Source organism: Panthera onca, chromosome C2 (genome assembly GCF_046562875.1).
Source record: "Panthera onca isolate mPanOnc1 chromosome C2, mPanOnc1 haplotype 2, whole genome shotgun sequence".
NCBI lineage: Eukaryota > Metazoa > Chordata > Mammalia > Carnivora > Felidae > Panthera > Panthera onca.
Window position 1 is genome coordinate 8,362,128 of NC_138347.1, and position 12,355 is coordinate 8,374,482.

Consider the following 12,355-nt stretch of genomic DNA (forward strand, 5'->3'; position numbering starts at 1 on the left):
ATGAACACAATCATGATTAATAAAGAAATGGCCACAGCTACATCGCATCGGCTCCTGTATAGACAACAACCTAAAAACTCAGATGAGCAATTTATTCTGACAGGACACGGGCCTACATTTTACATGGGAAATCTAACAACCCAACAGGCCTAAAACTGGGGGACTAAATAATGGCTTTTTTAAAAAACAGACCGACTACACTCTTAGGACCCCCCCCCCCCCCACTTGAAAGCAGACCTGAGCCTCAGTGAAGTTAAAAAAGCACATTAAAAGCCCAGTCCCAGTCAGAGCTGCGGCTCCCTAGCAGCCCTCCACCCGAGGTGACTGAGTCACTGTGAATTTCTTGGTCAAGTATAGAAAGAAAGGAAGATGCCTTGAGAAACTGCACAAATGCAGGACCCAGTCAGACCAGCAGTTTATAAAGCTGGACAAGCCTCTGCCAGAGAGAAGCAAAGCTCGCTCACCGGAAGCCCAAGTGGCAGAGTCTGAAAATCTGCTCTCATCACTTAATCAGGTGGCCATAAGCATTCTCCTATGGATTTAGTAAAACTGAATTTTACTGAGGTAATAGAAAGCTTATAAAAATATTTTATTTTGTTAAGCCCCCAGACAGCCTACTCAAATTAGTGTTCTATGAGTGACTACTGTGCAGGGTTTTATTTTTGCTCCTTTTCTCCTCTCCCAATCAGAAGATCTCATTCAACCAGGCAACTGACCAGAAAGTCTGGTTTCTTCAATTGCTCTCACCCTTCAAATCTCCCCTGTCTCACCCCAAGTGAAGACAAGTTATAACAGGAACGTGGTAACCATTACAACAGCAGTATTTTAACAGCTACCTTTACAAACTGACCCTTTTGTTCTGGGTGTGCTTAAATACCGATAATACCCTGATTAAAATCCCACTAAGCTAATTTTCTTCTATTTAATATGCTACCACAGTTACTGATCCAGACTGCTGGAACAAATTCTTACCTTTTTTGTGTTTAATTGAAGTATACTTGACATACCATGTTGAATTTGTTTCAGGTGTGTAAGACAGTGAATTGACAATTCTAAAAATTAGGCAATGCTTACCACGATAAGTGTAAATCCTTCCTTTCTTAAATTAACTAACATCCACTTGTTATGCCTGTACAGAAGACCTCAGGTTTTAAAAAGAAACACGCTAAGATTCCTTTACATCTATAATTCATTTCCCCACCAATTCAGTGTGCCTTGCCACTAATTAATTCCAATAGCCAGTTACCTGTAACTGTAATCCATCTTAGCTGATGGAATTCAAGGTCAATTCAAGATGGTCTAGGTGATTTTGCAGATCGAATATGCCTAAGCTTCATGTGTCAGTCTTACATTTCCTTCAGAGTAAGGTGATGACAATAGTAGTAGTAATAACAGTGGCAGAGGCAATACTTACAGAGCCCTTACACAATACACAGCTGTAAGTACTTTACAAGTATTAATCTACCCCTGTGAAATGGGAGCTATTGTCACCCAAAATTTCCAGATACGAAACTAAAGCACAGAGAAGTTAAGTGACTTGCCCAAGATGAGAACTGGTACGGAATCAAGCTTGAATCTGAACCCAGTTGGTCGGACCCCAAGGCTCACACTATGAATCACTAATGCTACACTGCCTCTCAATATAAACAAGGATTAACTTAGAACTTAGTCACCAGAAAAATTAAAACTAGAACTACCCTACAACCCAGCAATTACACTACAGGTGTTTATCCAACGGATACAGGTGTGCTGTTTCAAAGGGACACATGCACCCCAGTGTTTATAGCAGCACTATTAACAACAGCCAAAGCATGGAAAAAGCCCAAATGTCCATCAATGGATGGATGGATGAAGATGTAAGATATATATATATATATGGAATATTACTTGACAATCAAAAAGAATGCAATCTTGCCACTTGCGACTAAGTGGATGGAACTAGAGGGTATTATGCTAAGTGAAATTAGTCAGAGAAAGACAAATATCATAGGACTTCGCTGATATGAAGACTTTAAGAGACAAAACAGATGAACCTAAGGGAAGTGAAGCAAAAATAATAAAAAATAGGGAGGGGAACAAAACATAAGAGACTCTTGAATATGGAGAACAAACAGAGGGTTACTGGAGGGGCTGTGGGAGGGGGGATGGGCTAAATGGGTAAAGGGCTTTAAGGAATCTACTCCTGAAATCATTGTTGCACCATATGCTAACTTGGATGTAAATTAAAAAACAAACAAACAAAAATCTCAGTCACCAGAAAACAGATTTATTAAAGAAGCAACTGAGTATAAATAAACGAAAACCCAGATTCACAGCCCTTTTCTTACAAGGCAACATATAGCAGAAGTTCTAAAACACTGCAAAAACACTGCTACTTTAATGTCATACAGAAATTTAAAAAAGCATTATTAAGAAAAAATCCGTTGTTCAGCCAACAATGCTGCTGACTCAGCTAACTGAGGCTACTAAAGTACAGACCTCCTGATCATGCCACATGCTACTAAAGAGAAGTTTCGGACAGAATTACCTTGTTTTCTTCTGAGTTCCTTTTCAACTTTTCTTCCATGTCCTTGGTCTCTTCCGAGACCTTGAGTTTAATCTGCTCATAATTTTCACATGCTTCCTTAAGCTGCTCTTGTAAAACCTGGTACTCCTTCTCAATCTGTGAAAGATCTCCCTAAAAGTTACAAAATTATCTGTTAAAATAGTTTAAAATACCCTTTTCTCATCTTGTTCCAAACAGTCTCTTAAAATAAACAGAAGAGAAAAAGAGGCAGATGAAAATTTACAAGGGAAATGTCATGATAATTCAAGAATTAAAACCTCCTAAACAGTGGTTAGCAAAGCCAACTCTTTTTAAAGTACAATTATTCATATTACTGTAACTCATAATGAAACATTTCAATCTGTCCTATAATTAGTTCTGAATATTTGTCTTAAAAGGGTTCAGTATTACTAAATCAATAGTGTGATGTGAATATCATTCTCCATGATTAACATCAAGAACTATTTATTAGGTTTAAAAAGCTGTATGTACATATGCATTTTAGATATGAACAAAACATATTAACTTTGACCCTACTTTTAAGTGTTTCAAATGGACAGTTGTAAAAATGACAAGTTAAAATATTATCAATGGTTTCCAGTTATGTAACTATCTCTTGGACCAGCTTAAAAAGCAAAAGCAAAAACAGAAGCATATTGAATGTGAAATATTGTCCAACAAGAAATGTTATTTACGTGTTTTTAAAAACCTTTCCTTCTGAAAAAAATAAATAAAAATAAAAACCTTTCATTCTGAAGGGAGACTGGGCGGCTTAGTCGGTTAAACGTTGGATTTGAGCTCAGGTCATGATCTGGCAGTCTGTTGAGTTTGAGCTCTGGACTGGGCTCTGTGTCTCAGCCTGGAGCCTGCTTTGGATTCTGTCTCCCTTTCTCTCTCTGTCCCGCCCCCACTCGTGCTCTTTGTTTCACTCTCTCCCAAAAATAAACAAACATCTAAAAAAATTAAAAAAACCTTTCATTCTGCTAAGACAGTCAGCAATCACACCTGTGTGTCTGAAAGGCGTCTGGGTGGGCTGGTAAGTCCGCCCAGTCGCGGCTGACTGCTCTCCCCAGGGCCTTAGTGGCCAAGCCTGGAACTCTATCCCAGGGGCACAAACCTAGGTCTATCTTCCCCCACCTCCTGCACCTCAGCATCTTCCAAGTTTAAAAAAAAAGCAGAGAATCAAGGTTTTGAAATTCAGTGATTTATCAGTTAGAGAACTATGAGCTGTGACCAGAGTGACCACACATGTCAGTCTGTTTTGAGTGTCCCAATTTTTATTTGTCCAGACTAAAAGTTTGGCAGCATGAATAGAGAGTCCACGTTTAAATAATAAATTAAATGGTCAACCCCACTACGACCCAGGAGAAAGACTTTATGGTTTTAGACCTTAGTTACCTCTATGTTCATTCTCAATTCAGCAAAAGAATCACAATGAATGAACAACTTATTATTATGTATCAATTTATACGCCCAAGTCACCAAAGGAACAAGAAATTATAGCCATCTCTATGTTATCACATACAAACTTCACCACAATTCTGTAAGAACATTATTCACACCTTTTAGAGATCAGAAAACCAAAGTTGAGAGAAATTAGGCAACTTCTTAAAGCCCCTGAGGAAAAGCAACAGTGCTGGGGATTAACTGCAAGTCTCACTGGTGGAGAAGCCAACACTCAGCCACACTAATGATAAGGTCCTGAAACTAACTGCTAATTTAACAAGTGTTTTTGAATTCTCCCAATACTGATGAAAAAATGTGAGGGTGAAGAGCATACCTGGTTTAGAACTCAGTATGCTATAAGAACTCAACACCAGATATGCTATATGCAAAAATGTTCACTACAGCACTGTTCGTATGCCTGAAAAGCTGACACAATCTGAATGTTCAACAGTAAGAAACTAATCAAATAAACTATCATATTCATACAATAGAATACCAAGTCTGCGTTAAACATGATGGTAAAAATCTATATTTACTGACATGGAAAAAATCCATAACATATAAATACCGAAAATTTTAAACACAACATATAAGCTACAATCCTATCTTTTTTTTTTTTTTTTTTTTTTTTTTCAACGTTTTTTTATTTATTTTTGGGACAGAGAGAGACAGAGCATGAACAGGGGAGGGGCAGAGAGAGAGGGAGACACAGAATCGGAAACAGGCTCCAGGCTCCGAGCCATCAGCCCAGAGCCTGACGCGGGGCTCGAACTCACGGACCGCGAGATCGTGACCTGGCTGAAGTCGGACGCTTAACCGACTGCGCCACCCAGGCGCCCCTACAATCCTATCTTTTAAAAAGAATTGCTATCGCTTCTCGGCCTTTTGGCTAAGATCAAGTGTAAAAAGAATTGCTTACTTAAATGTAAATGTTAAAATAAGGCCTAAGGGCTGCACATCAAAATGTAAATAAGGGAGAAGGCAACATAGATGATTTTTAATTTCTCCTCCATAATTTTCAGTATTGTTCATTAAAAAAATTAAGAGTTCTACATTTTTTTTTTTAAATTTTTTTTTTTTTTCAACGTTTTTTATTTATTTTTGGGACAGAGAGAGACAGAGCATGAACGGGGGAGGGGCAGAGAGAGAGGGAGACACAGAATCGGAAACAGGCTCCAGGCTCCGAGCCATCAGCCCAGAGCCTGACGCAGGGCTCGAACTCACGGACCGCGAGATCGTGACCTGGCTGAAGTCGGACGCTTAACCGACTGCGCCACCCAGGCGCCCCTACATTTTTTTTTTTAAATGTCATTTTTGAGACAGAGAGAGAGAGAGAGAGAGAGAGAGAGAGAGAGTGTGTGTGTGTGTGTGTGTGTGTGTGTGTGTGTGTGAGTGAGTGTGGGGGAGGGGCAGAGAGAGAGGGAGACACAGAATCCAAAGCAGGCCCCAGGCTCTGAGCTGTCATCAGACACTTAACTGACTGAGCCACCCAGGCACCCCATTACATTACTTTTTTAATTGGCCAAAACTATAAAGCTATTTGTACCAAGCATAGCAACACAATCTAACCTTACTTCTTCCTACTTAATTATCTATCTGGTCTTGTAAATCATTCCATATCAGTAATAATAAAATTGCTGGACTATAATTCACTTAATGAGTCTAATACTGATGGATATTTAGGTTGTATTCAATTTTTTGCTGACACTAACGCAGATGAAACAAATATGCAAATACCCTTGTTCACTGGTCTCTATACATATATAGGAGTGCAGGTAAATTCCCAATTGCCATCCCCAGAAATTTACATTTTTACATTCTTTCAACAGTGCATAAATGACTTTCTTATTTCAGGTGGAGCTGGGCATCTTTTTATATGTTTAAAAAATCATCCTTATTTTATTGTGGATTGTCTATTCACATCCATTCCCATTTTTGCATTAATCTTTCCCTGATTAATTTACAGAAACTTTGTACATTAAACAAGGCAATTAGTTCTCTATCTGTCCCTATACCGCAAATAATTTTCCTAGTTTGTCATTAGTGTTTTGACATCATGTGTCTATTTGTCCATATACAAATACATGCTATGCATATGTACACACAGATTATATATGTGTATATATAAACAGATACTCTTTGTTATACTGTTTATTAATCTCATGAAAAAAATTTCCCTTTTTTTTCTAGGTAAATTGTGGATCTGCTTTTTAATACTGAAATCTTTGATCTGTCTGGAATTTACTTTGGTATGTGGAAATAAGGTGGGGACCCAAATTAATTTCTTCTAGACAGGCAACCCGTTTCTCCTAATACCACATATTTAATAAACTACTTTCTGTTCACTAATACCATTTTTATTTATTATACCTTAAGTTTCTATTTTCTTTTGTTCTATTGTCTCTTATTTTAACGTCCTATTTATGTGCTAAAATAGATTCATATTGTATTTCGCTATCTAGATGCACAACTCCCTTTCTTGTAATTTCTTCTCCTTGGGCATTCCTGATGCTTACTTTTCTATGTGAAGTTCAGAATCAATTTGTCCAGTTTCAGATAAACCCTGTGCAGGAGGCAGCCACCAAGGTGGCCCTCAAGATCCTCACCTCTTGGTATTTATACCCTTGTACAATCCTCCTCTACAACGTATCAGGGTTTTTGGGTTGGTCTGTGTGACTAAGAGAATACATAAGAAGTGATAGAAAGTGGCTTTCTAAAGTAGGTCATGAATGCTATTGCTACTTCTACCTTGGATCAACCACTCTGGGGAAAGCCAAGCCCCATGAGGACATGAGGACACTCAAGTGGTCCTACATGGAGGTCCACAGGCAAGGAACTGAAGCCCCCACCAATAGTCAGCAGCAACTTGTTAGCTGTGTGAGTGAGCCATCTTGGAAACAGAACCTCCAACCCCAGTTACTCCTTGCAGATGGCCAGATGAGCCCTGGTCTATATCTTGGCTGCAAGTCCTCAGCAATCTCCAGAACCATCAGCTGAACCGCTCAATTGCTGACTCAGAAGCTGTGAGATCATAAATGTTTATTGTCGTTTTAAGGCACTAGGTTTTAAGGTAATTTGTTATGTAGCAACAGGTAACTAACACATGTTGTTCATGATTGTACTGGAACTGTGTTAAAAGCTTTAGGGACAACCAGTCTCTTCACAATAATGGACCTTCCTATTCAATACTTTTCATTTACGTAAGTCTTTTGTGCGTTTCTCAGTAGCATTTTAAAGTTTTCTTTCATAGATTTAACTATTTTATCTTTTGGTTACTATTAAAAATGGAATTTTATCTTCTAGTATACTTTGCAACAGATTGTTGTTTATGTACGGAAAAGTATTCTATCCAATCACCTTTCTGAATTCTCCTAGAGTTTGGTATTGCATTTTCACTTGATTGTTTTTTAATCTTCCAGATACACAATGTTAGCCTCCGTAAGAAAGAATACTACACCTCCTCTTTTACAATCTTACTTCTCTTAATTTTGTCAGTTGCTATCTCCAGGATAATAAAATACTAGTGGTCATGTTTCACCTAAAAGTGAGATGAAGGCTTTGGCTTGAGAAAAAGATATTAGCATGTGGAGAAGTATTCATCTTTCCCCATATTATTATGAGTTTTAGATGAGAAGGGGAATTGAATTTATCTAATACCTTTCAGGAACTATGGAGTTGGCCAAATAACTTTTCTTAAGATACATTAACACAATATATTATATTAATAGCTTTTCTAACTGAATCATTCTTATAATGGTGAAGGTTTTTATTATAAAACTTTCTGTATCATTCACATGAATAAGCTCTTATATATAAATTAATAGAGGCTCATTATACCAGTTAAAACAATAAAGCCATTATACTTTGAAATAAATAAGCTAGGGAAAAAACACTTTTGCTTCTGCCTCTTTCCCAAATTCAATAAAAACAATTTTTTTTTTGTCATGTTCTAAAGCTTATTGCATGGTAACATTTTATATGGAATTAGCAGATTCCAAAATAGTTCTAGTTCATCATTGCCATCTAGTTATAATAATGAAAACTAAAAAACCTTTAAATAGTCTAATACAATTCTGACTCACCTGTTGTGCCTCAAAAGGATCATATGGCTCAGTATTGACCTCTTGATGTGTTATATTCCAGGACACCTTTGGGGAAAAACAAATAATTCCATTAAGCTCAATTCCTGTGGTAAAATAAATCCATTATGTAATGACATTTTAAGACATGCTCACAATTTTTTCGAGGTGTGTTTTATTTATTTTTCTCCAATTTCAATAACTCACACTTTCTACAAATTCTTGTATTAGGAAAGAGCTATCATGTAGAATTGGTAAAAATGAAAATGATTTTGGTTTATTACTCTAACATGTGCTTTCAGAGCTTTCTAGAAAACAGAAAACATAATGAGGAGGGGGATAATCCAACAAGGGTCTAATGAATTCATGCCCGATAAAGTGAACTACAGAACATAAACTTATTCTCATGCTTGTTAGTAACTTTTATTCACATCTCTTTTGTTTCTCTCCACCTGGTTGTCTTTTTAGAGAAACTGGTTTTCGTAAAAGAAACTGGTCACATGTAGCCCAGACTCTGTTTTTTGGGGCCACCTGTGCCAAAAGCATATTTCCTTTCATTCTCCATACAGTAAGTCTATGGGGGCAAGCACCCCACGTTGTGAGGTTTCCTGGTCTAGCTCTAACTGGGTAGGTAGGCTGGTGTGTCAGGGCTTCAATACCAGGATGTGCAAGTGCTACAGAAGTAACTACATCATCCTCAATGGTGCCATTATTAATCATTAACGTGATGGCTCCATCTGCTGATTCCTCTATCTCATTTCTCAACTGGTACAAAACTTGGTTAGGGAAGAAGGGTATTATTTACTAGACCCAAAAATTCTTTCTGAATTACTGATCATGCCCTACAAACGGGTTCATATTTTTAAAACATTTCCAGGCAAAAGCTTTCATAACCATTATAAAGTCAATAATTTAAAAGAATTTTAGTAAATGGCAAAGAAAGATGAAAAGGAAAATTTAACTTCAGTATTGAGATTACTTTTTTCTATTTAGGTCTTACCTGTATAGCAGCCATTTGTCTATGTGGAATATTTGTTACTTCGTCGGTACTTTCTAGATTTACTTCCCACTTGTTGGCAGAATTTCCACAGTGACCTTCATGGCTGTTAGACCCACTGAGGGCTGTACCGTCACCATTTGTGCTGCACTGTGTCTTTACTGATACTTCCAAAGATTCCTGAAGGATCTGTGTTTTAGGGGCAATCTCGTTACCAGGAGGAGTATTCTCAGCATTCAAATGAGGACCCTCAAAATATACAGCAGCACTTTCATCTGGTCTGTCACTGGCTACAAACGATGGCGCCACTGGTACTGATCTTTGCAGCTGATATTCAGAAGGAACGTTGGCTAGAGGTGTATAAATGTTAGTGTACTGGGGCAAACTGGGTAACACGTTCATATATGTTGGTGGTGTCTGGGTAATGTCAAATCCCCGAAAGGGGAGGTATGTACAGTATCCTGTGACCAAATGGGATTGAGACCAGTAGGTTGGTTTCACATCCTCAGAGGCTGGTTTGGGAGAATTACAGGATACTTGCTTGTGACCGGCATCCTCAGACACTGATGTGGGAGAATCAAAAGAGACCTCCTTGGGCTTCTCATCCTCAGAAACTGATCTAGAAGAATTATCAGACACTGGTTTCGGCTTCACAGCTTCACAGGTTGGTTGGGGAGAATTAGCAGATACAGGTTTGGGCTTCACGTCCTCAGAAGCTGGTGCCGAAGATAACTCAGACACTGGTTTGGACTTTACATCTGGTTTAAATTCCCTCGCGGTTGGATTCAGTGGTAGTTTAACTCGTAAATACTTCCCTGTTTTTGAAATTTCTTCCACTTTTGTCTTAATGTTTTTCTTCTTTCTCTTTTTCTTAAGCCGTAATGCAACTTTCTTCAATGCAATACAGTTGTCAATCACAACAAAACGAGGACATCCCAAGAGAAAAGATTTCAAACCTCCGGCTTTTTCTAGTATTTGCCGAGTTTCTTCTGGGAAGAATTCATATTCTTCAGAGAACATTTTATTATTCATGTCCAAGGGACCATGCTCTTCCAACAACTGAGAGAAATAACTTGGAAAAAATTTATGTTTACATGTTATTACAAGGAAGTACTTAAACATGTTCTTCTGAAAAAAGTGTTTCCCCCAAAATTCTCCCAAAGAAAAATACTATTTCACTTCCAACTGATCTCAACACCTCCCCAACAAACATATTATACTCATATTAAATCTGACAAAAGCTATATGCAATCAGTGATACTCTAGAAGCAAAATTTTGTTTACCCTTGGAGAATAATCCTTAAAAAATTTGTTGGGAAAAAAACCAAAAAGGGATTAAAAAGTTATTTCATAAATTTCAATTACATAATTATACAATCTATTTTAAAAGTAATGAAAAGAAAATTTATTCAAGAAAAATAACAAGAGTATCAGTAACAAGAATGTCAAATGAGAAGAAATCAAATTTCATTAAAATCCTATTGGAATTTACATACAGTAAAACTCAACATTTTTCTGTTTAGGAATATGCAATGATTCAGAAGTACTGAAACTAATCATGTCTGATCAATAAACCAATACAAACAAAACAAAAAATCAAATACATCAATATAGCAGAGGATCAGACACACATAATGGGGTGATCCCTTAATCTACATCCAGTCCTAGACTGGGGTGCACTCCAGTTAAGGGGCTATTTTCTTTTCCCATTCTTGTGTCAGGCTCCAAGAGCCTTCCTCTTCCATTAGAATCTGGTATTCAGTCTATAACAATGGCATAACTAGCAACCAAGACACATACTATGCAATTTCAAAGAAATAGAGCCTCCACATTTTTTCCACTGCCTAAGTAGCAATGAATTTTTCAAACATTGAGGCAGGACAAAATTTAACAAGGGTCCCCAGCCCAAAGGGAAAGCGTGTTATAAACCATATTGTGAATAAAATTTTTATAGTTGCTATTTGAAACGCAACACAAAAATGAACTTTAACTCTATTTATACATCTTTCTAGCCCTGAAAAATCATCTCTGTAAGGGAAACACTGGGTCCAAAATAGCATAAATATGACTTCTTTATAACCAGTGTCTTACAGGGGTTAGCAACCATCCATTGACGCACAGAACACTGGTACTGGTATGGCTGTTCGGCAGACATGAAAGAGGCCAAAGCTCTAATGAAAGATGCTAGATACAACTGAAACAAGGAGGCTGACTCCACTTCTGCCAAGTTAAACAAGATGCATCTCTCTCATCATTGCTCCTGTTCAAAGTCTCAGACTCTAAAAGGGATAGTGTTCCTGCACTTCAGAACCAGAGGTAAAAACAGCACACTACATGAGACAGCAGTTTAAACAAACAAAAACCTAACTATACCAGAAAGATTAATAGTTCTTATGTTGTTATCTCATATATGCAAGTACATGTTTACTTGCGTACATATATTTTCACACTTGGATAGGGACCATCAGGTTCTGAAATGGTCATGGCTGGCCTTCCATAGTGCCATTACAGGCCACTGAAGGCACAGGGGCACGGGACAGGATGTAGAAAACATTTGGGAAAGCATTCCCACCCTAGTATGCTGGCAGTGGTCCTTTGACAAATCACTGTTTTGTAGAAGCTCATGATTCTTCCCTCACAAAGTCATTCTCTTTACAACACAGTGTGATCAGACCAATGATGCAGCTCTCTTGCTACTTGCAAGCTGTGCGAAAGGACTGTGTCTTCTACTTTGTCTGCAATCTTCCACAGTGCTTAATCCTAAGTGGTTAAATAAATCGTGGCTGACTAATTAATACCACGAAAGAGGTGGTAGGAAAAGCTAAGTGCAGAACGCTACCCAGTGAAATACAATTCCCTTCAACTATCTAAAATCATAAATTGTTAGAACTAGAAGAGGGTCAAGTCAATTATACACCAATCAGTCTAATCCCCAGCTTCACAGTGGAATACGTGAGTCAGGATAAAATTAACAGCAGTTATCCCAATATTCTGGATTCCTTGCGTAATATTTTTTTTTCTACTCTAACACTCTTGTCATACACAAAATTTTAGTTTCATTTTTCTTTCTTTTACCCACTGGCCACTAAAAGAAATCATTCTTTTTTTTTTTTTTTTTAAGTTTTATTCATTTATTCATTTATTCATTTAAGTAATCTCTGCACCCAACATGAGGATCGAACTCACGACCTCGAGATCAAGAACCACACGCTCCTCCGACTGAGCCAGACAGGCACCCCTAAAAGAAATCGTTCTTAAGCTCATCATCACATGTCTACTTTTGAAAAT

General features: G+C 37.7%; 1 protein-coding gene across 10 annotated transcripts in view; it reads right to left on the minus strand.

The window, feature by feature from the left end:
- TTC3 (tetratricopeptide repeat domain 3) overlaps nucleotides 1-12,355 on the minus strand; it is a 128,687-nt gene that overhangs the window by 30,527 nt on the left and 85,805 nt on the right. For all 10 annotated transcript variants that reach the window (XM_060640850.3, XM_060640853.3, XM_060640852.3 and 7 more), the window contains 3 exons: nucleotides 9,071-10,139; nucleotides 8,074-8,139; nucleotides 2,528-2,677 (listed from right to left, as the gene is read on the minus strand). In XM_060640850.3, the coding sequence (XP_060496833.3) occupies nucleotides 2,528-2,677; nucleotides 8,074-8,139; nucleotides 9,071-10,139 (1,285 nt within the window). The remainder of the gene's footprint in view (nucleotides 1-2,527; nucleotides 2,678-8,073; nucleotides 8,140-9,070; nucleotides 10,140-12,355) is intronic.